General features: G+C 38.8%; 2 protein-coding genes, 1 long non-coding RNA gene and 2 other non-coding genes across 7 annotated transcripts; 4 read left to right on the plus strand and 1 right to left on the minus strand.

The window, feature by feature from the left end:
• The first annotated feature begins 2,213 nt into the window (after nt 1-2,213).
• On the plus strand, nt 2,214-3,605 carry LOC119783693. 2 transcript variants are annotated; one of them, XR_005280837.1, is made up of 4 exons: nt 2,214-2,320; nt 2,917-3,035; nt 3,231-3,278; nt 3,466-3,605. It is a non-coding gene; the product is annotated as an uncharacterized LOC119783693 (long non-coding RNA). The 2 variants fall into 2 exon arrangements; XR_005280838.1 differs by lacking the exon at nt 2,214-2,320 and adding an exon at nt 2,442-2,686.
• On the plus strand, nt 3,071-3,159 carry LOC119783720. The gene has a single exon (XR_005280841.1). It is a non-coding gene; the product is annotated as a small nucleolar RNA SNORD60 (small nucleolar RNA).
• Nucleotides 3,317-3,398, plus strand: LOC119783722. Its single transcript, XR_005280843.1, has one exon. It is a non-coding gene; the product is annotated as a small nucleolar RNA SNORD60 (small nucleolar RNA).
• A 4,335-nt stretch (nt 3,606-7,940) lies between the features above and the next one.
• On the plus strand, nt 7,941-11,225 carry LOC119783690 (guanine nucleotide-binding protein G(I)/G(S)/G(O) subunit gamma-13-like). The gene is made up of 3 exons (XM_038285328.1): nt 7,941-8,106; nt 10,643-10,769; nt 10,849-11,225. Exons 2-3 carry the CDS (start codon nt 10,672-10,674, stop codon nt 10,952-10,954), a joined length of 204 nt encoding a protein of 67 aa, XP_038141256.1. The 5' UTR covers nt 7,941-8,106; nt 10,643-10,671; the 3' UTR covers nt 10,955-11,225.
• chtf18 (CTF18, chromosome transmission fidelity factor 18 homolog (S. cerevisiae)) lies at nt 9,677-25,759 on the minus strand. Of its 2 annotated transcripts, none has more exons than XM_038285327.1 (22): nt 25,515-25,759; nt 24,693-24,782; nt 24,471-24,615; nt 24,179-24,368; nt 23,975-24,067; nt 23,606-23,655; nt 23,383-23,527; nt 23,065-23,289; nt 22,896-22,993; nt 22,689-22,812; nt 22,472-22,608; nt 21,271-21,364; nt 21,083-21,181; nt 20,866-20,996; nt 20,223-20,337; nt 19,911-20,135; nt 19,669-19,818; nt 17,744-17,874; nt 15,953-16,097; nt 15,760-15,849; nt 15,035-15,104; nt 9,677-11,372 (listed from the first exon to the last, which is right to left on the minus strand). In XM_038285327.1, exons 1-22 carry the CDS (start codon nt 25,600-25,602, stop codon nt 11,251-11,253), a joined length of 2,757 nt encoding a protein of 918 aa, XP_038141255.1. In that variant the 5' UTR covers nt 25,603-25,759; the 3' UTR covers nt 9,677-11,250. The 2 variants fall into 2 exon arrangements, with proteins under 2 accessions (XP_038141255.1, XP_038141254.1); XM_038285326.1 differs by having other exon boundaries at nt 15,754-15,849; nt 25,515-25,758.
• Nucleotides 25,760-26,804: the final 1,045 nt, after the last annotated feature.

A 26,804-nucleotide genomic window follows, 5' to 3' on the forward strand; every position in this document is an offset into this window, starting at 1 on the left:
AGATATGTTTTAGAAATTTTAAAGCCCCATTTTGAAAGGCATGTGGACGAAACACCATGTGACTGTGTTTTAACCATTTCGGTAAATAGATCAACATAGGAAGGTGTCAAAAGGGCCCAGTACCGGGCTCCTTCTTTAAGGAATGTAGTGTTCTGGCTGTTCTGCAGTTTTCTGAGAGTTTCTTCCGGTGTAAAGGTGCATACAAACTGCCTCTCCTTAGCAATTCCTCATCAAACACATGTTTTGGTCATGCCCCAAATTACAAAACTTTTGGAATGACGTGTACAGGGCTATAAACCAGATCCAGAACCAGCTAATCCAAAGGGATGTTACAGTTGTATTACTCGGTATCTTTCTAGTTGAATTACAAGGACAAGCCAAATCATATATTTTAAATGCTCTTTTTACACAGCCCTGAAATTCAGTGGAAGCAATTAGAGCTACCTTCTTACAACTGATAGGTCCAAGTAATAAGGCAATTGTACCAAATGGAAGAGATAACATACTTATTAAGACTTCAAAAATGCTCTTTCAGGCAATGCTAAGACTGGAAGATCTACCTTGGTGATCGAGTTCTACAACCTATGCTTTTGGATTATGGTACTTAGCCCTTCCATCTAAGGTGGGCTCTTGTGTAAGGTTTATTTGGTAATGCAGGGATAGACAATTATGATGCTGTAATTGTAATATGTCATGCAGAGATGTTAAATATGTGGTATACTTTCACATTGTTAAAAATTATAATTATTGGTGTTGTATGGTTGTATATTTGCTTTGTTTCAAAAATCTATTAAAATGTAAGTTTTAAAAATAAAAATAAAAACTGCTTTACCGTGTTTGGTTCTGGGAATATAGAATAGACTAGAACCAGAAGTCTTTAATGCATTGTGATGTTAAACCATTTGATTTACAGCCATTGATAAACTAAAAAAGTATTAAAAGTCTATCTTCTGAGCAAGAGGTAGCCAGCGTAAGAACTTTAAAACCAGGGTGTTCTAGTGAGAATATGTTCAGCAGAATTTAGGATTAATTACAGCTGTCTGATTGCTTTTGTTTTTTTGTTGTTGTTTTTTTTTGCAGACCCGTCAAGACATTGTTCCAGTAATCAATGTGACTCAAGATACAAGCATGATTGAGTTTCTCTAGATCTTGTTGTGACATTAGTTCTTTTAATGGAAACTTTCTCTCTCTCTCTCTCTCACTCTATATATATATATATATATATATATATATATATATATATATATATATATATATATATATATATATATATATATATATATATATATATATATATATATATATATATATATATATATATATCTCATCAATTTGATGATGAGAAACAGGTGATGGCTAACCAACCAGACATCGTGTTGATCGACAAACATCAGAAGAAGGCAGTAGTGATAGATGTGGCAATCCCAAGCGACAGCAACATCAAGAAGAAAGAACACGAGAAGCTTGAGAAATACCAAGGACTAAAGGAGGAGCTAGAAAAGATGTGGAAAGTGAGAGCAGCAGTGGTGCCAGTGGTAATTGGAGCACTGGGGGCTGTGACCCCCAAACTGGGAGAGTGGTTACAGCAGATTCCAGGTAAAACATCAGAGGTCTCTGTCCAGAAGAGCGCAGTCCTAGGAACAGCTAAGATACTGCGCAGAACCCTCAAACTCCCAGGCCTCTGGTAGAGGACCCGAGCTTGAGGATGACACATACCACCCCACGAGGGGTTAGAAAACAGTTTTATATAGATAGATAGATAGATAGATAGATAGATAGATAGATAGATAGATAGATAGATAGATAGATAGATAGATAGATAGATAGATAGATAGATAGATAGATAGATAGATAGATAGATAGATAGATAGATAGATAGATAGATAGATAGATAGATAGATAGATAGATAGATAGATAGATAGATAGATAGATAGATAGATAGATAGATGGTTTCTGACTCATCTGGATAGCATTTAAAGGCAGAAATCAATGACTTAAGCTTAAAAAACTACAACTCCCATGATGCATTGAGAGTCCGCTACTAAGTACATTAGCTGTTGTTTCATTAGCTGTCGTAGTCTTTAAACGTGTATGCACTCATGTACTTCGTTCAAACGATAGTTGATATCACCAAAATTAACTATCTAGTGAATTAGTTTCTATATTCAGCGGTTTTTAGAGAATAAATCCATCAATCATGTAAAATCGCACGCGCTCAGCCGTCATTACGTACGCGGGGAGGAGCTTGATACGGAAGCCGGGAAGCTGTTATCGCTGCGGTTTGCAGTGGTCTTTCTTTTTGCAGCGACATGGAAAGAGGTCGGAGCTCACTTAACATCACTACACCGATTTAAAAATTCGTATATGGATATTTTCATTTCTGTCGTCTAATGACGGGAGTCAGTAGAGCAGGGGATAAAATAACTGCAAGAATTTTTCATAAAGGGAGTTTCTTTAGTTAACGTGGCGCAGTAAACACGTGGCTGCCCTGCAGGAGCAGAACCCACTGTTCGGTTTTGGCTGTTCTTATATAGAATTTCGTTTTTTCATTGTGATTTGATCAATCGACACATTTTCAGAAAGTTGTGTAATGATTTTAGAGGAACCATTTCTAGACACCACTATTGTTCCTTTTGTTTAACGGTTTAACACGTGGACTGTAGAGCTACACCCATCATGGTTTAGGTAAAACTGTTGTAACTGGGGGGGAAAAATGCTGTTTTTAAAAAACTATGATGCAATTCTTCATATACTGTTTAAGTTAACACATTAAGACAGCATGTAATACCAGCTGCCTGCAATAAAGCAATAATATAGCTGTTCTGTTTAGTTTTGTTTTTAAGATGTTTATTTCAGGTTTATTTTCAGTTATCTAACTTTAAATAATCAGGTTTCTCATTGTTTCTTTTTCACAGACTGAAAGATGACAAAAAAAGTATTGCTGATGGTGTCTGCATAAAAATGTCTCCACTGGATGAATTCAATCCAACGATGATGGAATAATCCTGGGATTATAATCTCTGTGGAGCAGCTGGTGAGACTTTTTTTTTTATTGTGGTTTTCTATTTCAGCCTGTGATGACAAGCTAAACAAACTTTTCTGACACCTACTATGAGAGCTGATCTTCAGCTCCTGATTCTGACTTTATTCTGAGGCTACTTTACTACCTTTTAATATTTAATATGCATTGTTTCTATTCTAACCAAAGCATTTTTCTCCCCATTTATAGCTTGGAAGTCGATAGAAGATCACAGCTCATTGAGAGACTTTGCTGAAGGTAAACTCCTAAGCTGTGTATTTGCACGTAAACTATGCAGCCAGTGATGACAGTATAAATTTTTCTGACACCTCGTATGAGAGCATCCAGCTCCTGATTTAAAGTTTTTATCTGAGGCTACTGTTGCTTTATAATCTCCTGTTTTAACCGTTGCTATGTTCCAATTTGAATTTTATTTCTCTTACAGGAATACAACAATTGGAATTCAAATCAAGCTTTCCCAGAATCAACAAAACGTGCCTATGCAACATTTGAATGCATCTCATCTGTAGAATTGACCTTTGTATTTGAGTTATTTTCCAAAATAAAGTCTGAATTGTGAATAAATTTGTCTTTTTTTTTCTATATATAAATACTTGGTTTATTTATATCGATTTTTGAAATTGTAAAACCATGAATTCTATTTAGATCAAGCTTTAGTTGTGTCAAAGGGATTAGGTGCTTCAAGAGGTTGGCCATCTTTAATTATTGAAACCATCTCTGCATTAGTTATATTCATCATCTTTACCTGTACAGGTAAATGTGTGTGTGGGTTTAACAGCCAGTGATCCTTTAGGTTTGGTTCTTCGATACATTCTTTTTATTCTTTGAACTTAATTGGGGACTTCAGACGAAAAAGAACTTTTAAGTATTTTGGACTTGGCCTTTCTGTTAAGTGTAGGGCATTTCTACAAAGGGCACTTTTAAATTAAATAGGAAATCAATGATTTTACTCAATATAATTACCATTCTTTACTGCCAAGCTGATACAAAATGTAGAGGTATGAGAAAGGCACGCAAGGGGGGTAAATTTAAAACCTGTTGGGTGCCTGGCTCCCAAATCAAAACCTGTCCTGTGAAGTTAATTGAATCGCTGGAAAATCCCAGCATAGGACAACGGATGACACATTTTAATATCATTCTTCAAGTCAGTCAAGGACTATAGAATAAAGGATGTGATATAAATCATATCAAGGATGCTGTTCAGTAGAAGAAAGTATAAAACAGCAGTTAGAGTATGATTTCTGAAAAAGGTTTTAATAGTCAGAGGGTCTTCAATGGAAGCAAGATGAGAAAAAGGGATGTGAGAATGTTGAAAGCAAGAGAGTGACGCATATGACCTTGGGTTATACGTTTCTGCTGAGAGAAATTCACAATTTAGCTGAAATTATCTGCCCAATCAGGACCTGTTCTACAGGGGCCAGTCCCCCGTTAGGCCCCCTGCATTTAAGATAGAATACTAAATTGATTATATTATTGGAAATTAAAGACTGACACAAAAATCACATGATTTTTATCTGGGTTTTTTTAAAACCTTTACCAGAGCCGTAGCCAGAAAATGTTTATACGGGTGGCCAGGCATTAACCAATGTACACTGAGGGGTGGCCGAAAGTAGATAGGCACCTGAACCTCACTTTCAATCTACATTCTTCCAACAGGAAAATTAACGAGCAAAACATCCATATTTTCTAAATAAAGACAAACTATACTTTCCTACAGACTTTGCCAACAAATAGAAACATATATTTAAACATCTGTGCTTTCTAAGTAAAAGGTATAGTGGATAAAATTCTATCAGGTTTGAGTTGTGGGGCGAACATCTTTTCCATTGTCATTACTTACCTACTTTTATCAATAACTCTGCATAAAGTTGATATTTACAATATCTATATAAATTGATTATTCAATATGTTTTTATTAAAACAGTTATCTATGATTTCCCTGAAGACTCCTAGATGACTTGAAGAGACACATTTTCTCTTTACCCCATGAAACACAAAATCTATTTCTGCTTGAATTCTGTACTTATCATTTTTAATGTTACTATATTGATGTGCATAATTAACCACATTGTTTTGCTGTTAAGTAATTGTTAATATATGAAAAATTAAAATGTTTTGAATATTCCACTTGAGAGTATTACTGTTGCCACCATTTGAATTAAAGAGAAATAAATGGTAGGGGTGGCCATAGATTGGCTATGAGTGGCCATGGCAACCCCTGGCCCCCCCATCTAGCTCCGCCCCTGACCTTTACAGACCTATTTTGACAGTGATGTAAAAATTCGGCTGCTACCTTTAACTTCAGGAATATTGAGATATGATCACAGCTTTTCACCTGCTTGATGTGAGGTTTCCAGGCAGTAAACAACCCTTTGGTTCCCTCATTTCATATGACAAATTATGTGCCTACAACCAGGGGCGGACTTAGGCAAAGACAGGCAGGGGGCCCTCTGAATTGAGAAGACAACACATAAAACAGACCCATTATACAGATAGAGAAATGTTAATAGAATAGACATCCATTATTTGTTCCAGGTTTTGTCCATCTCTTGTCTCTTTTCTTTTTTTCCTCTCTAGGTTTTGTACTCTGCTGCCTTTTCATGCTGTCTCAAAAGGAATGAAAGATTTTTCCCAAGCACTAAGCTCACATAGCTGATTGCTCATTCCTGTGTTTCTAAAAAGGTAAATAACCCAGTCCTTCAAGCCATGGTCTGCTTATCTGTTTTCCATTTTTCATTTGCATGAAACAATAGCTGCATGAATCATGACAGCAGACAAGATAGAGGACAGCAGGAGGCCATGGCCACCCCACCATTTTTTCCCCTTTTAATACAGATGGTGGCAACAGTAATACTCTCAAGTGGAATATTCAAAACATTTTAATTTTTTGTGTTTAATGATACACAACAATATACTAACATCAAAGATGATAAGTACAGAATTCATGCTCTTTTCATAACTAGATTTTGTGTTATGTAGGGCAAAGTGAAAAATATGTGTTTCTGCAAGTCATCTAAGAGTCTTCAGTAAAATCAAAGATAAATAACTATTTAAATAAAAAATGATCAAATAATCAATTTATGTAGATATTGTACAATAAAAAATAAACCCTTGTTTCAGCATATTGTACAATAAAAAATAAACTCTTGTTTCAGCATACAGTAACCAGCACTGTACTGTACTGCACTCCATATTTTAATACTTATTTATAATCTGTTCACTGCACCTCAGGACTGTTCACTGCACCCTTATAATGTAAATACGTGTGGATGTTATGTTATTTTTACTTTTTCTTATCTTATTGTGTTGTGACTGTCACTATGTGTAAAGCTGCTGCTACACTGCAATTTCCCAGCTTGGGATAAATAAAGTACATCTATCTATCTATCTATCTATCTATCTATCTATCTATCTATCTATCTATCTATCTATCTATCTATCTATCTATCTATCTATCTATCTATCGATCTATCTATCTATCTATCTATCTATCTGTGCTTGTAAATATCAATTTTATGCAGAATGTTTATTCATACAAGTAGGTAAGTCATGCCAATGATGATTAATTTATGTCCCAGAACTCAAAACTGAGTTTTAACCACTATTCCTTTTATTTAGAGATTACGGATGTTTAAATATATGTGTCTATTTGTTAGTGAAGGCTGTAGGGAAAGTATATAGTCTAGTCTTAATTTAGAAAATATGGATGGATGCTCGTTAATTTTCCTGTTGGAACAGTGTAGATTGACCGTGAGGATCTGGTGCCTATCTACTTTCGGCCACCCCTCAGTGTACATCGCTTATTGCCTGGCCACGCTTATAAAAAATGTCTGGCTACGCCTCTGGTTGTCGCCAAAGTCTCAAGTAGCAGAAAAAAGTCACTAGATTTGGCTCTGGGTACTTTTTTTAAAATCAAAGCGCTAGAGGGGTCTAAAGAGGCTAAATATAGCGACAAAAGCGCTAATTTGGCAACACTGCTCTTTGCATCATTTGTTTTCAAATGATTGCTGCTCTCTGTTGGACCTTTCTGAACATGTGCAGCAAACGGACTGATCCAATATGGTGGACACTAAACAAGGGGGGCTGAGAAACACTTAAAATATTCTAAGCGTTCTGATGGCGTTTTAACGGAAGGATTTTTATAAAAAAAAAAATTTAATGTGCACAAATAAGGAATATTTGTATTAACCATACATGTAACACGAGTTGGGCTGCTGAGTGGCGCAGTGGGTAGCACTGCAGCAAGAAGGTTCTGGGTTTGATTCCCGGCCCGGGGCCTTTCTGCATGGAGTTTGCATGTTCTCCCTGAGCATGTAGGGGTTCTCTCTGGGTACTCTGGCTTCCTCCCACAGTCCAAAAACATGGCTGTTAGGTTCATTGGCTTCTCTAAATTCTCCTTAGGTTTGAGTGTGTGAGTGAATGGTTGTGTGTCCTGTTTGTCTCTGTGTTGCCCTGCCATGGACTGGCAAACTGTCCAGCGTGTACCCTGCCTCTCGCCCATAGACAGCTGGAGATAGACACCAGCACCCCTCACAACCCCACTTTGGATGAAGCGTGTAAAGAAAATGGATGAATGAACCAAGAGTTTTATGGGGCCCCCGGGAAGACAACTGCCTAATGGTTAATCCGCCCCTGCCTACAACACCGGTCCCAGCCTGGTACATTTTACCAACAAGCCCCATGGAGGGCCACCATTGCCCCCCCCATCGCCTTTATTTCTCATGATCTTGGTCTCTGGGAGCCTGTCCTGTATTATCGGCCCCATTAGAGGAGGAAAACATCCCTGGCTGCCTTGCCTCCACATCTCGCCCTGATTTGCCTGCTTCATGCAGCAGGGATTTGCATACAGGTGTCCTGAGCCTCGTTTGACAGTCAAACCAGGCGGTCGGTCTCTCTCTCTCTCTCTCTCTGCGCATCCAGCATCCAGTCACAGCCTGAGGAGCGCAGGGGAGTGCCGACCCATCCACAATTCCTTCTCTTCCCACGCTGTAGCCGGAGTAAAGCCACACGGAGCGGACACCGACGCTGTTAAAGCCCCTCCAATATCCTCCATCCTCCTGAACAGGTAAGCCAGGCAGCGAAGCTCCCTTTGCATCCATTATTATCGCGATACATCAGCCTGTGATGCTGTGCTTTATCCCAGGCCTCCTCCTCCTACAGCCACAGAGCTGCAAACATCCATTTATAGACTAACATGTCTGCTTTCTGGAGTAGAGAGGCTTTAATGGAATGATGGAGGCCTTCCTATAGAGCAGATGCTGATGGAGAAATCAGTATCTGACCTACATAGATCCATTAAGGAGATGAAAAAATTAAAAACATAAAGGCTGAGGCGACCCATTGTTTCCTGTAAAGTCCTGTTTATCATCACTGTAATATGTTCTGTAGGAATGTGGAAGTTATTCAAAATAAAGCAGTTATATATAATATAAAGGATGGACACAGCTGCATGTATCTAACAGGGGTTTTAGTGCTGAGGCTGCTGGATGAATATTTTATAGGCTGAGCATTAACTGAACTATGGCTCTACTGTTATAGCCCATACAGTAACAGAGAGAATGTAGCATAGATTTCAGCAACTGATTTGGTAAAAATGTTTTTTTAATACCAGTTTTTTTTTTATGCCTCAGAACAATCCAGTCTAAAAATGTTCTCTAAATACCCCCCTAAATAAAATTATGCATATTCTAAAGGGACTTAAAGAGCCTTCAGATCACTTTTTGGAAATGGCTTCATATAATCCTGCACAGCAGCAACAGTCTCCTCTTTAAGATCACAGCTGATTTCTTTCCACCTCAACAGATGTCAGCAACTGCCAGAACTCCTCCTTCAATACAGGTGGTTTAACATAAGTTTGTATTGTTGTGGGAGCATAAAAGTGTAAACTTTTGGCGAGAGAATTTGTAAAAAAAAAAAAAAATCTCCTTTGCTCTCATCTTCAGCTCCCTCCGGAGGTTTTTAAGAATTTATTTCTGGAGACTGAGATGTGAACCACTGACTGACCCACTATCTTCTTATTTAATACTTTAGTTTATGATGCAATACAGGTGATGCCTTTGGAAGAGAAGTTGGCCCACAGCACCACAGATCCCCTACCTTTCTTTACTAGTTACTTTGTTGCTTGAATTTTAAGTTTGATCTGACAGACCGTGATGTTTTATCCCAAAATGTAAGTGATTTCCTGAATCAATACATCTGCAGAGGAATTTAACTTACTGATCATATTAATTCAAAACTTCCCTCAGAATTAAGGTCTTATGACCTATTAGTGTTGCAACAATTGTGCTGCCAACTATTAAAACAAATACTATTAACATCATATAATGCGTATAAATCCTCTTCAGTAAAGTATAGTCTAGTTCTTCCCATCACCCTGATCTTTAGCTTTCTATATACAAATTCTGACCAGGACTGTAGATCAGTCACTCAATCCAAACCAGTAACTTCACCTCCAATCAGAAGGAATGACCTGATAAAATGAAAAGACTGAATCTCCCAGGCTTATGGACTATAGCTCCAGTAAGACGATCCTTTAAAAGCGCTGCGATTAAAACCAGTCATGCAGTAGATGATTGACTGGAGGATGTTACATGTCCTAAAGATAAGGAAAAAACGGGAACTAATTTAAAGCCAAACCCTGTTGCTCTTTTATTGGTGTCTGCAATCTTATATCTAGAAACACAGGTTGAAACTTTATTTATGAAACAACTCCTGCAACGAATCATTTTGTGTGAAAAAGCTTGAAAAAATCCCAACAAGTATGCATTATAAGCATAGCTTCTTATGAGTTCAACTAATTAGTCCTGCCAGCTACTGACTCGGTTCAGCGAAGCAGCAGCTGTGGTTCAAGCTTTTTTATTAACATATTGCCTTGTTACAAACACAAACATCGTTTCATTGGGATTTTCTGGACATAGATCACCAGAGTGTTTTCCATTGAATTGTGCAACCTAAAGCACCTTATGAAATCCAAAAAAATCTGCTTAAGTACTTGTTTTTGGACATAAAAAGTAAGATTTTAGGACCAAATGCAAACCTGCTAAAACATGGAGGGTTACATAGATTGACACACAGGAACCTCACAGCTAAAGTTGAAGAATTTGTTGATGGGATAACAAGATGTGCTTTGAGGATGCTTTTCTTATGTAGCAACGATGAAGTAGATCAGGGTTGGAGGGTGGAGCAAAAAAAAAAAAAGTGGATTCATTAGATAAAAACAAACAAAACTACTAAAGCCAAGGTTAGATTTGAAGCTGGGCCCAAATAGCTTTTTAGGAAGGCACCCTTAACAGAGAGCAGTATATAGAATAGTTTGGATTAAAGCACATCCATGTTAGATGGCCTAGTCAAAGTCCTGACCTAAATCCAACAGAAACTTTGTCAACATTGAAAATCGTTCCTCACAGACACTCGTCTCCAGAGTTCGTCTCCACCTGTCCAAAGCATGCCACACTTTTCAGGTTTTCACGAATAAAATTTTGGATTTTGAAACATGACTCTAAATTCAAGCCATCTGTGCCACAAATAGTCTGTGATGTGATGAAAAATTAAAGCGGTTTGAATATCTGTGAGGCAGTCTATGTTTTTGAATATCTGTTTAGTTGCCTGGGTGAACCACATCGGCGGCATCATGGCGGAGTTAGACGTCCCACAGATGAAGAGAGAAGTGGAAAGCCTTCAGTATCAGCTGGCGATCAACAGAGAGAAATCCTCCATCACCGTAACGGAGTGAGTGGAGCGTCAGCCGTCCATCTCCCTCTCTACCCCAGTTAACATGCTCACGCTGTCCATGGTTCTGTTTCTGCAGGCTGGTGAAGTGGATCGAAGGCTGTGTTTGTGAAGATCCGTTTCTGAACCCTGAACTGATGCGAGCCAACCCCTGGGTGGAAAAGGGCAAGTGTGTGATCCTCTAATGGTCGCGCACACAATCACAAATGCATATAATCTTAAAAACAAACAAACATGCAATCCCCCTCAGCCTGGCTGCACTGGTTCTCCCCCCTCCTACACACATTGATACTTCTATTTATGTTTATTTATGTGGAGATTCCTGGATGTTATTGCTTGATGTGCGTGTTGGAATGAGTGTGCAACACTGAGCATCTTCCCCTGGGTTCAGCAATGTCCTTTTTATTGGCTCTTTGCACTGTCGATCCAAATAAAGACTGTTTTGAATTAACAGAACGTATTGATGTCGGTCCAGTGGTGTTTATAGGAGCTCTCGGATGTAAACGTTGCGTCTGACCGCATTGGACATGCCCTCGTTGAAGCGGAACCACACATCGCTGTTGCCTACGGCCGTCCCCATGGAGAGAACGGCACACTTCTCACCTGCGGGGAGAGGAAACAGATCATTTTGACATCTGCTATGGTCTGCATAGTAAAGCTGTTTGAAAAGGACGAAGTATTTGACTTAATTGAGACTGCCATATTGGTCTCAATTTAAGCCATAACCTTCTTTCCTCCCATTCTCATCCGCATTTCATTCACTCGGTGAGCTTAGCCATTTAGGGAATGTCATTTGTGTTCACTGTGAGTATCTGCTAACCTGAGGCTCAGTCAAAACCTGGCAGGTTTAACTTCAGCATGGAAAATGTAAGATCAAAACACTTGGGATGAATTAGCTGACAGTTATCACACTATAACAGTCCTTTGGGATGCGGATTTAACACGCATCGATACTGTAATTACTATATTAGTGACACACTCTGCAGCCTTTCATTTAACCAAAAAAAATACTTGATAAGAAGAATGTCCCTCTAAAAAAATTATAATCATGCCTATTAGGAAGAAAATTACAAATATTTCAGCTTTTAAAAGAAACCTCAACAGTACACTGTTGTTTACAAAATATTGATTCCTTGTTGCTCCTCTGCTGCTTAAAATAAGGAAAACAAGATTGATTAAGCCTTTTTCTTAAAAGATTATCTTTAGGCTCTTGTGGCCTTTACTTTATTATTTTAAAGTAGGTAGACAGGAAAGTGGGCTTCAATAGGGGAGAGAAATTAGGCAAAGGTCAGCAGGACCGGAACTTGAACCTGTGACCATGGGTATATGGGTCATGCGCTCTACCTTTATATCAGTACCTAGAAACCTCCTTTTTTTTTTTTTTAGAATCTAAGTACAGCTCATGATGCAGAGAACTGTAGCTTCACCATCAGTGCTTATCAGCTTCAGTCATTTTCTGCCCCTCATGAGGATTGGAGATGTGTTTCAATCAGGCTGAGGTCTGGACTTTGACTAGGCCACAACAACTTTTATATTATTTTTCAGCCTTTCTGTTCTCAATTTGTTGCTGTATCTGGTACCTCTGTTAGAGTCAAGATTCATCTGGCTTTTTATTTTAAGTCTTTTTATTCATTTGGATTTCATGGGGTGTGTTGGCCGAATGGTTAGAGCAGTGCGCTTATGCTCTGAGAAGGCTGCAAGTACCCGGTTCGATCCCCACAGCCTCCACTCTGGGATCCTGAGCTAAACCCTTCAGCTCACACTGCTCCCCGGGTGCCACACAATGGCCGCCCACTGCTCCCCAAGGGGATGGGTTTAACACAGAGAGTGAAAATAAAGGGATAAAAAAATCCTTCTTAATCAGCTGGTTTCTTGCTAACTTTGTTAATATTCCAACTAAAAGTAAACCTTGAAGCTGGACAGACCTGGAAGAGAATATTCTTGGACATCGACTTCTGAATAGAGTATTTAAATCGTTTTTGAAATGGCTTCATATAACCCCGCAGAGCATCAGGTTTCCCCTTTTTAAGCTCACAGCTGATTGCTTTCCACCTCAGCATGTTTCAACAACAGCCAGAACTCCAGCTGTAATACCGGTGGTTTAACTTCCTGATGATCAGTTCGTCAAGTCATTTCAACAGAGGCACTAGATGACCATAAACTAATATGGTGGGGCACCAAAAGCTTGCAATGAATAAAAGAGTGTGCATTTTATTTGTTTAAACATTGAAATAACATTTTCTCTCAATTAGTTAACATTGTGAAGGTTTTAGAGAGCAGGTCCAGAAAGAAAAACGCATTAAGACAGTTTATGAGGTTCAGAAAGTTGGATACACTTCTCCCTTCCAACAAAGTATGGATATTAGGCCTGAAACAGTTAATCGGATTAATCAATTATTGAAATAATTGTCAACTAATTTTGTAATCGATTAATCATTAACTGGAGTATAGAGACGGTAAAACATGCCTTTAGCTGACAGAGCAACCCACTTAGAGGAGTAATTACACCAAGATTGTAAAAAAATACATAAACATTTTGCATTTCAGTAAAAAAATAATAATAAAATAAATTGTCTGTGAAAATCTTCTATCCAGAACTCCTTAATTGGAACAGTTTTAGTTTCACCTGGTTTCATTTTGTAAAAATTCTTGTTTAAGGAACCTTTGGCTATCTGAAGAAATAATTAACAGATAATAGATAAGCATAATAATGTGTTAGTTGCAGTCCTAATGGTTATCCTGATCTGATATTGATATTGGTTCGATATCAGCCCCCCCAAAAAGAACAACTAAATATCTGAATGTCTTTCATTTTAAATCTCTGGTATTAGCAGGCCAATAGAAACGCTCTACTTCTGTTAAAAGTTTATGTATCGCATTGGTTAATAACAAACATGTCGGTTTTTCTCTTAAGTATATTAGTTGACTATTGTTCTCCGCTTGAGCAATATAAGCTGATAATGCATTTTCTCATATGCCCCAATACATAATAGGTAGTAAAAGCATGTATGACTTGTGTTGATCTCATACTGGGTTATTATCCCTCTCAGTCATTAGCGAAAGCTTGAATATCAGTACTGTCTCGCCAATTAAGTTGTATTGGGACACCCCTAGTACAAAGTAGGACTGAACACAGATTTGCCTTCACAAAGCCTCAGAAGGGCAAGATTTCTGTACAAAAATTAAACCTGTACATGAAATTATGTTTTGTTTTTAAAATGTTTTTTTTTTTCTTTTTGGCATTCATATAAATAAACTGGTGTACTTAGTATATGTGTGACTGGTCTATTTTGAATTTATAGCCCCCCTCTAGAGAAAACTGCACCAGCCGCCACTGAATCCAGCATTTCTCTTTTGGATACAATTTGCCCAACTATTTGTGTCCTAAGTGCTTTTTCTTCTTTTTTCCCCGATGAAAAAAGGCTGCCTCTTGCAATCCAACACACAACAAAAGCAGAATTAAAAAAAACAGGGTGAAGCCTTAGTATTGAATGAATGATAATTACACAGCAGGAAGCGAGGTTAACTCCATGTCCTTGGAGGTCACCAGCATATAAAATGTACTAAAACTGAGCTTTCAGTAATCAGCAAGGGCAGCGGGACACTCCGGATTTGGAGCAGCGCCTGTTTTGGTTCAGAAAATCCGTCCGTTGTTCCTGCTTTGACCTACAAACGGCTCCAGCTTTGCTTCCGCACCCTAATTGCCCTGCTGATCGATCGCTTTCAGGGAGGTTAGCAGCTTTAATGGGTACACTTTTAATTGCCTTAGCCCTCAGAATCTGGGCCTTGTGTATGCACCATTCACAAAAATAACTCTGGGTGGTTGCATAACTACAGAGAAAAGTCACCCATATAGCTTAAACTGAACTTTTCAGCATATAAATGTGTTGGACGCAGCTGTTAAACACCTATGATTATTCTCAATAATATTTTCCATCTGGATTATGCCACTATTCTGAATATACAAATGAAACTACATTGTAATCCATTTTATTACATAAAGTGTTGTTTTTTTTACATGCAAATTTAGAAAATGGCTATGTGGTCCTCTGTGATACAGAAATGAACTTTGATCTAATTCCTTTGGTGAGTTTTCAGCCTGCTACATGAGGACCAAATTAGAACCGTGACGTAACTCACATCCTTTATCAGCTCTGGTTTCTGTGGGCCTGACTTGTCACAGGGCGTTTTCACACCAACGGCCCCTCAGGGCTAGAATAAATGAAGCCACAGTGACGTGAATTTGCACTCACTGTCTACAGTACCTGAGTCTGAGGACGGCTGTGGTCTCTGAGGTTTGGGGGTGACAATTCGACCGAAGAAATCCACCTCCGGCTGCAAAACACAAACAGAAGAAGAGGAAAGAGTTAAACTTAAGTTTAGAAAAAGTAAAACGGGTTGGAAGCAGAACATTTGCACACATCACCTTTTTTATTAGCCTACTTTCACCATCAGAGATTGTAATCCCAGGGGCTTCTTTTTATACTCGTTCTGCCCCCTAGAGGCTCAACTCTGTCATTGCAGAACCATTAAAATATAGGGTTGGTTTCATCAATCAACACCTGGCTGAAACTAATTAGCATGGATCCGCTCTGTTTCAACATTTATAGCACTTTGTTTAATGAAATTAATTAAAACACATATAATAAGCTAAGGAGCTTCTACAGGGCCGCAGGTACATAAAAATCTAGCATTAAATCTATTCATATTCCTTGATGCTCTCATTAACAAAAGTAATAAAAAAAAACTAATCACTAATTAAAATGTTCTGTTTTGGGGGGATACGAGTAGCTTGTTATCTGATCAAGTATAATGGAAACAGAACTACTCCGGAGAAAAGGCTCCTTCTGTCCAAAGATCATGATAACAATCAGAACAATCTTTGTTTGCTTTTGTAACTTGAGCCAGCTAAACTTCCAGCTGTCTATAAATGAAGCAATCATTTCCACCAAAGAATTCCTGAAGTGCTTCTGTGCTCCCTCACCCTCGCCTCCACTGTGGTTTGTTTCACGATGTTCTCCAACCTCTGCTGATGGTTCCTGGTCGGTTTTGGGCCAGCACTCTTTTTCTCTTCCTCTTTCTGTACAAAAAAAAAACAAAAGAAAAACACGCACATTCCAACATAAATACTATTTCATTCAGCTCCAGTTCTGTTTTCATTAAACAGTGCTTTGGCCTTTCACCTTTGAAGGGTTCCTCTGCATCATTATATGCTCTGCTCTCCTCATCTTTTCCTGCTCCATCTCTCTGCTGATGGTCTGTTTGGCCTGATATGTGAGCTGCCGATGCGGTGGTAAGCCTGGAAACCTGGCCACCTCCTCAACACGCCTGCAAATCATAATAACACCCAGGTGTGCCTCAATTGATGTAGAAAATAAAACTTGGAAATACTCCAGTCATGTATAAATACAAAGCCAAATAAGCTAGCTCCATGAAGTAGCAAAGGATCCCATTTCCAGGATGGATTGAGCACAGACGAGTGATAAAACAGCAAGGATTTTACAGTCTAGTTTACTACGCTTATTAATTTTGGCGAGAGAAAAAAAATAGCTTTGGTCTCTTTTATGAAGTAAAATCGCGGGAGACCCGAATGTATGCGCTAATGAGCTGAAGGTACGGATCAGGTAGTGACACTTGCTCCAACTGAAACGCATGGATCTGCGTGCTAGTTGCTCTCTCTCTTTTATGGTAATCTTAAAAGAGTATAAAATTTTCTGAAGTCCTGTAGGAGAGCATGTCTCAAAGATGGCGGGTGGGACAACCAATAAATAAACCAAAGCTAAAAGAAGATCATCCACTACATGTTTAAACATAAATCCATCCTGATCAATAATCAGTCTTTTTTTTTTCTGTACTCAATCAGATCTAGAAAATGATCAAATCAAAATCAAGAATGTTCCAGACCTGTTAAGAAGCCTGACACTAAGGACATTATTTACATTTTATTCATGGATGCAACTATTTGAAAATGTAGTGTGTATACAAAATATTAATATCGTTGATAATGAATATTTACCACATAATTCAATACCCTTTCAACTTATACAGCTGAAATTGCTTCCCTGCTTCAGTTAAACAACACAATCCTGCTCTGCATCGCCGTCACATGACCAAACAAGGACCTCCTCAAACATCATTAACCCTGATAAATCCTGCATCCCTAATTTTCTTTCTGGGACACAATTGTCCATTATCTTAATCTATAAACAGGCAGAGATGAAGAAGAAAAAAAAGTGGCTGCAGTGTCTTCATGCTAAAAAGGGTTTAAAAGCTGTTTGCTGCTTACAGCGTCTGGAATTAGTCCCATAACTGCGACTCCCTAAGAGCAGTCTGATCATCCATCCCATGTCTTCCACACATTCCGGCTGCCTACATCACTAAGCCCTCGTTCCCAAACGGATCTCCTCCATCTTTTCCCATCAATCACTCAGAGGGTGGTGTTATGGTGCGCCAGCGAGGGCAGGTACAGGAAGGTGTAGACCAGGAGCAGCAGCAGCAGAGCTAAAACCAGCGGCAGGCACCAGTCATTGGTGACCAGCACCTCGTCACAGCGCGCCTGCAGGAAGGAGCCGTCCTGAGCGCCGGGCTGCTCCTCAGCTGGGGCCGGCATCCCTGAGGGATCCCAATTTAAACTCCTAGTCTCTGATGGGTTTAGGAATCAATAAAATATAAAAAAAAAAAAAAAAAAAAAGTCCTAAAAATGAACACAAAGTCCAAAGCAAAAACTGTTCCAACACATTTCTGCTCGATAAATGTTGAACTCCTCCATTTTGGGCTGTCAATATCACTGTAGCCCGACAGTGAGGCTCTACTACCTTTGCGCTGACACAAACACACCAGGTAATAAGGGGATTATTCTCTAAGCTGTTATCCAGAGACACCACCGTATGGCCAACAGCAGTGACCTTCAACACCCCACAAGCAAACATCTGCTCGCTGAGCCGCCGCCCCCGCGGTTATGTAGGCGTACTCACGGTTCCAACACGTAGGTGTACTGGCCCTCAGGTGTGCGGTCCTGCCTGTATGAGAGGTTGTAGGCCAACATGGTGTCAATCAGCTCGCGCATCTGTTCCTTCTCTCTGCTGCTAAACAGCTGCGGATTCACCTGGAAGAAACCAAGGCGGCACCATCATCCGGTGTAAAGTGTAGAAATGTGTAAAACAATGTCAGTGGTTTGTAATATTAAAACAAATCAAAGGGTTTTAATGTGATAAAATGGTTGTCTGCATGATTTAAATGAAAGTAACAGAAAAAGTTCAAACATTTCCTTTTAATTCTACTCATGCAATTTAAATTTCCTGGGTCAAAGGTTTGGTAGGACCTTCACATCATGCGCTGAGAAGCCATGACCGATGGACCATTTTTTTTTTGTTTCTTTTTCAGTTTTCTAACTTCTGCAGCATATTTAGGATGTGTGTTTCTCACCTTCCCTGTTATATAGGGCTTCATATTTAAGCAAACTTGGAAAAAGGATCAAAGTAGAAGGACATATGCCACTTGTGCTTTCTGCATGATGCTTTGTGAACAGGACCTGCTAGTTCGGTCTTTAGTTTCTTATTACCCCCACCTGCTGGACAGGAGAAGTATTAAAGTTTTCTTTCGCAACTTACCCAAGCATCATTACCCTGATTTAAACAGACATTCTGTACGTTTTTACAACAAAAAAAAGTCTTTTTATTTGACCTTTTAGAGCTAAAGCATTGTTTGATGAGCAGACGGACACCTCAGTAGTTCAGCGCTTTACTCTACTTTATGTGGATGCAACGTTAAGCGCGTTCATGTTAAATGGGTCCAATCTAGCAAACAATCGAAGCGTTATATTCAAGAGGGATTTTATGGATACTCAGAAACAATTCAGACACCAAAGGAAACAGCTTGTCAGGTGAAATAACTAAAGAAAAACTTATTTAATTTAAATATAAGCGCATGCACTATTTTTGCATGCCACGTATTACTTTACTTGGATTTTCACTTTATTTGGATTTAGTTTTTACATATGCATAGATATACGTACAAAAGAGCTATATGTGTATATACTTTATCTCTTTTTATTCTTATTTTTTTTTTATCTTTATTATATTGTATAGTTGGATGTGTGTATATATCATGTAAAACTGTAACTGGAGTGTGTAACAAAAGTAATTTCCCTCTGGGATTATTAAAGTATTTCTGATTCTGATGAGAACAGCAGAAAAGTTCTGTAGTTGTGGGTTTTGGCCAAAGGTTGCAGTATGATTAGAAAACTAAGTAATGCCTTTTTAAATAAACGTCTCTCTCAGAGCAGTGGAGATGGAAAGCACGAAGGTTTCCGTACACAAGATTTCTGTTACCTGGGTGAAAATGAAAAAAACAAAAAAATCTCCTATTTAAGCAAGGAACAATTAATGGTAAATAAAAGGATAAAAAAAATGATCCTAAAGGTTGAAACTCCTTTTGATTGACCATTTCCTCTTGAGTTCATACCTTAAATTAGGGGTACTCTGATTTACCAGCCAGGTGATGGATCGGCCTCGGTTTGGCCAATGCTTCACTGTGAAACCGATCCTTTCCACCAACCTGATCTACCTCTTTAAAAGGTCTGAAAACCATCCACTGTCAATGCCTTAAAGTTTAGTTTATAGTTGAGAGCCGTTATTTTATATGTTTATCGTTTCATAAGCAGTGATTGTTTTTTCTGTGAGATGAAACTGAAGTGATATATCTTTACACTTGTAATGATATATTACACTTCATCAAAACTCAAGGTTTCCACGGGGTTAAAAAAACAGATAATACAGGGTTGTAAAGTGAAGCAAAAAGTTCTGAGAAAGTTTATACTGGATCAATGTCCTAGTATTGAAAAAAAAAAAAAAAACATTTTCTATTTAAAGCAGAATGACGACATATGCTTTAAACTTACAGGTCGCAGTTTTGGACAGATGATGTCAAGAAGCAATGTGAGAATGTCAAGAGTGAGGCTGAGCGGGCCGATCCTCGATCGGATGCTTGCTGGGATGTCGGCCAACATGGTGGACAAAGCGTTCCTGCTGCTTAGTAGACGAGACGCAGCCTGCAAAGGACGTCAACATGAGCTCTTCAGAGGTCCCCTTTCAAAATATCCCATATAACAATTTGGCTCCTTGTTCATTTTACACGCGGTACCTCGTGGTGGCTGTGAGGATAGCTGATGCGCGGCACATGCATGTGGGCGAACAGGAAGTGAAATGTCACGGAGAGGAAGGGCAGGTATCTCATCAGGGAGAAGTTCTGTCCATGCAGAATCACTTGGTTCAGCCTGTCGGAGAACATCAGCCAATCCAAAGCTTCGCACACGCTCTGCATGTTGGGGTCCCTCACTCGCATGGACAAGTAGTTATCATAGAGGCCCTGAGGAAAAGACGGCAGCTGCTTTAGGTGTCTGCTGTGCAGAAAACTGGAGGAACAAGGCTGTGGTGATTATGGATCATTTATTACCTGAGACACCTTTTCGTATTCTCCGCTTGATGAAGCAAGGTGCAAAATGTGCTGGAACCTCTGAAACCCACTTCCTGAACCAGGTGCTTCTTCAAAGCCTTCGCCGATGCGTTTTCTGACCAACACAAACCAGCTTTACTCAAACGGCAGGGCGTTATGTTAAAAAGTAGGAGACAAGCAACTGCAGTTGAGCTGGGTTCTCCCCAGGACTTGTTAATTAGAGTTTAATGGGATCTACAGCAAAATTATTTGTTTTTTATCCCCTCTGCTGTGCCCATGTCCTCTTTTGTTTTTCCTCTTTCTCCACATTGTGAGGTAATGTTCATATTTCACATTAATAACTCAGACTGACCCGTTGAGTCTAATCTAGGTCCTTAAACAGTTTTTTCATGTTTTTGAGCAAATAAGGAGCTAAATGTTTAAAATACAGCTTCTGCAGCTGTGACAATCATTAAAGAAAAATAAAGTTAAGCATGTTAGCTTTCATTTCAACATCTTTCAGTGTAGCCAGCTGTTATGCTATAATGCGCTAAACAGGAACCTGTACATTCACACAAATATATGTATGTCAGTATATAATAAATACATATTCAATTCAAAACTTAACAGGAAGATCTCAGGCGTTGGGGCACAGAAAGTTTACCGTTTTATCCGTGGTAACTGAAAGATCTCCTGCCACAGATAGAACAAGCCTTTATTTTGGTCCTTCTGCCCGACAGAGACGCTCTGGATGGTTCTGGAGTCCAGCTGCTTCAAGCCACGACCATGGAGGAACTGCGCAGGCAAGAGCATGCACCCTCACTAAATAAATATGGTCTAATATACAAAGACAGAGGATTCTCCAGAGGACAACCACGCACCTGTAGAGTGTTGATGCAGGAACGAATGTCATTATCTGTCTTCTCACACAAGGACATCAGAGCCCCGGCGTCTGCTTTTAGGCCCTGCCGTGTGGAGATCTAAGAAAAGACAGATGCAGTGTGAGAATATGTCAGCTTGATCTCTGACTTGTGTCCTTATTTGAGTGTTTCAGTAATGAAATACTGACCTCTGCTAATCTTTGAGTGAGGCGGGAAGGTTGGGTTTGTGGGAAAGACAGAAGAAAGGCCTGCTGTCTGAGAGGTCTGAGAGCAGGAACGTAACTAAGAAAGAAAGAAAAACGTAAACTTGAAGGAAATGAGGCTTAGCTCTCCACTGGGTACTTAGTCAAACACTTTGACAATGAGTATTTCAAGTCAAGATTGTTATTGGTGGACAGAACAAAACCTAATTACTTTTTAACACTGAAAAAAAGGTATTTTTAGTCTAATTACCAAAACAGTCACTTGTTCAAATAAGGAAAAACAAAAAGAAAAACAAAACAAAACAAAAAAAAAAAAATCAAAAGAGTGCTTCTGTAAGAAATTCATGAAAACCAAATGAAAAAGAAACACATTTTCTGTTACAACAAAACCCTCTGAACATTAACTGTGATACACGAACTGGATATTCACTTTAGCTTATAGCTTAGCTTTTTAACTTAAATTAACCTTTTTTCCAATCCAACTATAGGTCATAACAAACACAGACTAGGCAACATTAGTTTTCTATAAAGCAGTTACACTCAGCTTTCAGCCAGAGGTGGATCCTGCAGATGATTTTGCCTTGTTTCTTACAAAGTAGTGTTTATATCCATGTTACGAAAAAAAGGTAGCTTGGACACTTAAAGATATGAACTGGTGAGAGGAAGGATCAGCTCTGAAATGTAATGTATTGGTACAATATATAAGGAGTCTGTTCTTTATTTGGTTCTATATTAAAAAAAAAAACTTAACTGTAGAAAATGCAAAAAAGACTTATCAATATTATTGAAAGCTAGTGTGTCTCTGAGGGAAACTAAAAAAAAAAAAAAATCAAACAGAAGATCATATGTAAAAAAAAAAAAAAAAAAAAAACTAAGAATCTTTGTTTTTGTTTTAATGAAATTATTGTGATGGAGTGATTTAGCCTTACTTGCAAAATTATTTTTTGCAAGTAAGGCAATAATTTGGATCGTTCTGCCGCTTTGAGCCAAACTTCAGCTGTCAGGAAGCTGGACTTGTGTTTTGCTCTGCTGTGTGCATAAAGACAAATCCACAATCAGCTAAGTGACAAATGGCTAGCCAAGTCCTTATGATCACACATCCACCACCGTGCTGAACAGCAGCGGACGGGTGTTAGTACGGCATGAAATGTTTCAAATCTAGAAGCATAATTTGTGTTCATCTTACAGGTCGTTACAGATGCAGATGATTGGGCGAAGCAATATGGACTCTTTCTTCTTTTTCTTCTTTGCGGTTTCTGCACCGGCCTCCCCACCATGTCCATCCTTCCTGTTCAGCACTGATAACAGTATGTTGATGGCGGCCTGCGGACATAGGAAACATTAAAAACTGCTCCGAGTCTCATGGTGTCTCATTGATGGTTGATGCATCTTTCTGAAGATACCGCTGGTGCTCCATCGATCTCGTCGATTATCAGGCAGTTCGGCCTCTCGTTGGCGCCTAAAACAGATTTCATCTGAGTAGCCGTGTCGATGCGTTTCTGGAAGACTTCTGCACTGCGATCGTCACTGCACACAAAGAACACCCGGATGTGGGAAAAACGTCTCGGTTTGGTTCTCTTAATGTTAGCTTTGATCGCAGCAGGTCTGACCTGGCGTTGATTTCCACCACATTGTACCCAGCATGCTTTGCTATGACATGAGCCAAAGTGGTCTTCCCTAAGCCGGGAGGTCCTGACAACAACGCCACCTGGAGGGAAAAACATCTGGCGTCACAAGAGTTCACCTAAAGGGAACCATCTGATGGCTCAACTGCACTACCTTATATTTAGGTCGTTTGTACTGGTCCAGTTCAGCCTCCAGTAGCTCCTCCGTCATCTCCACTTTGCTTTTGAAGCGGTTTGGATTCTGATTTCCCTGATTGGGTTTGAATGAGTTGTGACTGGGTGCCTGTCTGTCAGAGCGTGTGGGGCGGGACTTCCTCTCTCTTCCAAACACCACTGTGTCCCACAGCTTCAACCACTTCAGCAGACAGCGGTTAGTGAACTGAGAGGAAAGACAAGAACAGAACGTGAACTGATCCGAAACCAGATTATTCAGCGTTTATCACCAGACAAAGGATTAAAAGGGATCCCTGACATCATCACTGAGGAGCTCCGTGTAGTGACGCGGTGAAAATCTGTCCACCCACAGCCGAGATGTCCGTGCCTCTGCGTCTTCAGGATCCTCGTTCTCATCCTCCTCCTCTCTGTTTTCAGAGTCGCCGAATGCATCGTTCACACTGCTGCCCGTGCAAAAACATTTATTGACAGGATCAGTCACTTCTCTGTGCATTAATGAGAGATGGTGAGGAGCTCCATACCTAATCAGCTCAGTGAGACGCTGCGATTCCTCAATAACCTGCTGGTGGCGCTAAAGGATTAAAGAAACAAGAAAACAGATGTTTACCATCTTGTTTTTTCTGTATTCACAAGACAAACCTTAAAGTTGGGGCGTCTCCAGGTGCATTTGATTTAAATTTTATAATTACAGAAAAACAAATCCTGAAGTGTGTTAGAGAATAATCTATCTATAGAGAGAGAAAGGATTTTCCAAACTTAGAAAAAATAAATCAAAGTCCAGTCTTTGTTTGGAAACTGTTCCTTAATAAACAAAGTCACACATCACTTCCTAACCTCTAGATCTTCTGTTCAAATCCTCATCCATTATCCAGACAGATTTCATCACTCACCCTCTCTGCTTCCTGTTGTCTCAGTACTCTAATTGGCAAAGTGAGCAGTCCCAGTTCTCCTTCAGTGTTCGGTACTATTCTTGAGTCCACATTCTTGAGAGCCGGACAGAGAAAATAAAAAATAAGAACCACACAGATCAAGTCTGGACAAGCTGTGGACAGACTAAGTTTATATCAAAGTAGAGTTAATGATGTGTGGATTACCTTTATGCCCGTCTCTTCCTTCTGTCGGAGGTACACCCGATTCCCCAACGAATCCGTCACATTGATAAACTCGCCCTCCAAAGGCGGTCGCTTCAGCACACGTGTGGATGCCGGGGTCAGTGTGGCGGGTTGCCCGGGGGTCTCCGGGATTTCTGCAAAGCCACTGATATCCAGCGCGGCAGCGGTAGATCTACGACACAAATCAATCCTTTTTAGACAAGCAGCAGTTTTCATCTTCTTGTGAATATTTAAGAAGAAACTGAGGTGTTTTTTTCTTTTCTAACTCTGCTACCTGAAGGTGTTTGACACCTCAAACTGCTCAGGAGATGATGGCGGTGTGATGTCGTCACGCTCTGGCAGGACTTTCTTCTCCTGAGCTTGGGATCCATTGAAAAGACGCTTAACCACGCCTGTATCATGCCGCTTTGCTTTTGGAGCTGAAAGGTTTTAAGCTTCAATGACATGCAATCAATAATAAAACAATTATAATACATATCTACAAGGCTGAACTCACTGTTGGGCTGAGTGTCCAGGAGGTGTTCTATGTCTGAAATGTCGTCTCCATAAGTCTGCTTTAGACGCTTCGCTGGCTGGGAGGTTTCGTCTAGAAGGAGAAATTAGCACCTGTCATGTCCACAACTCCTCCCTGAATGTTCCATTTAAATTTCCTCAACTTTATCAAACTGTGTCACCATGAACACAACTTCTAAAACATAAGTGTTTTTTCTGTTTGTCTCTCACACAATGAGTCAAATCTTTAGGGTCTCCCTCTACAAGCTATTCATGATATACTGCCTCAATATTTTTGCCACAATCGTCTTTTGTCAGAAAGCCCAAACATCTGTTTTGAAAACCTTCCAGACAGAGAAACAGAGCATGATGCTGCCACTGCCGTGTTTCACAGATTGGATTCATGTGCTTCTTGCTTTCCGGGATTTGTGGCCATGCATTTCAAAAGGAGACATTGTTTCTCGCCAAAACATAAATATTTTCTGCCTATTTGGAATGTGCAAAATATTATCTGGTTTTGTTAGACAGCATCTTAACATCTTTTGCTGCAGTCCTGGGGGTTGGATGCATTTTTCACACTGAACAACTTCATTCTAGGGCACAGAACCCATATTATTCCTGAATGGTATGAATTCTGTTTGACATTCCGAGGATATGTTTACCAAGTTAGATTTTTAGGAAGTCAAATTTCTTCAAGATGTGTTGCCCCCCCCCCCCCCAAACATGTAACAGAGGGAGGGGGAAATGTGCATAAGTTGTCGTCCTAAAACATATCAGTAGATATGCCATCACATCTAAAAACTGGGTATATAGTTTATGCACTCACCCTCCATCTGAGCTAACACTTCCAGCTCGTCAGCAAACTGCTCCTCGAACCGATCCTCAATCTCAAAAATATCGTCATATTCCTCCATGTTTAGATCGTTAGAAACACCGCTACCAGCAAAACTGTGGTTTTTAAATCCAGCCGCTCAAAAACTAAAAGAAAAAGAATCGTTTTGATCAATGTTTTACACTCGGCCTCTGTGGTAGTTCGCGGTAATTTTTGTTGCGATGTTTACTTCCGGGTAAGTCGAGAAGCCTGGCATCTGATTGGCTATCACTGATGACGCTATTTCCTGTAAGTATTTGCGGAACAGGCTTTCAGATGTTTTTTTATTATTATTTTCTAATTATTCATGTTTTATTACTTCTATTTCTGATGTTATTCTCAATAAATGTGATGGATGGATGGATTTTGTCTTTTGAAATAAAATTTTAGAAATATGTCGCTTCTGCAAACTTAGAGAAGGGCAATTTCTTTAAATAAATATGAAAATAAATAAAAAAAAGAATAAAAGAGCGAAAAAAAAGATATATATATATATATATATATATATATATATATATATATATATATATATATAGATAGATAGATATCTATATATCTATATATCTATCTATCTATCTATCTATCTATATATATATATATATATATATATATATATATATATATATATATATATATATATATATAGATATCTATATATATATATATATATATATATAGAAAAAAATAAAAAAATAATATATATATATATATATATATATATATATATATATATATATATATATATATATATATATATATATATATATATATATATATATATATATATATATTTTTTTTTTTTTTTTTTTTTTTTTTTTTTTCTTGCGCGAAGTTTGTTGAAACCGTATGGTTGAAACAACCAACATGAGGTACTGTTGACAGTTTACGTGTTGGTTGGTATTTTGTTTTAATTTACCCATCCATTGCGTACACCGGCCTAATCTTTCTCCATGACAGTGCAACAACCAACCATGTATACATGTTCATAAAGGAGTTACAGTTTATAGAGACCAATTAACCTAACAGTCCATTTGAGTGTTTTTAAAGATGTTAGATTTTATAAAAAAATTATTTTATCTTATAATGTGGGAAATTTTCCTTTACTCTAGAAAGTACCGGTATATCAGTTCTGTTTTTATATTTCATTTATGAAGCAAGGAAAAGTATGTATAGTTTAGGATAAATGAAGCAGCTGGAATAAAGCACAAGGTTTATATTCAGCATTAGGAAAATCAACATGCTATT

The sequence above is a fragment of the Cyprinodon tularosa genome, unplaced genomic scaffold (genome assembly GCF_016077235.1).
Source record: "Cyprinodon tularosa strain WSP-4 unplaced genomic scaffold, ASM1607723v1 ctg21, whole genome shotgun sequence".
Lineage (NCBI taxonomy): Eukaryota > Metazoa > Chordata > Actinopteri > Cyprinodontiformes > Cyprinodontidae > Cyprinodon > Cyprinodon tularosa.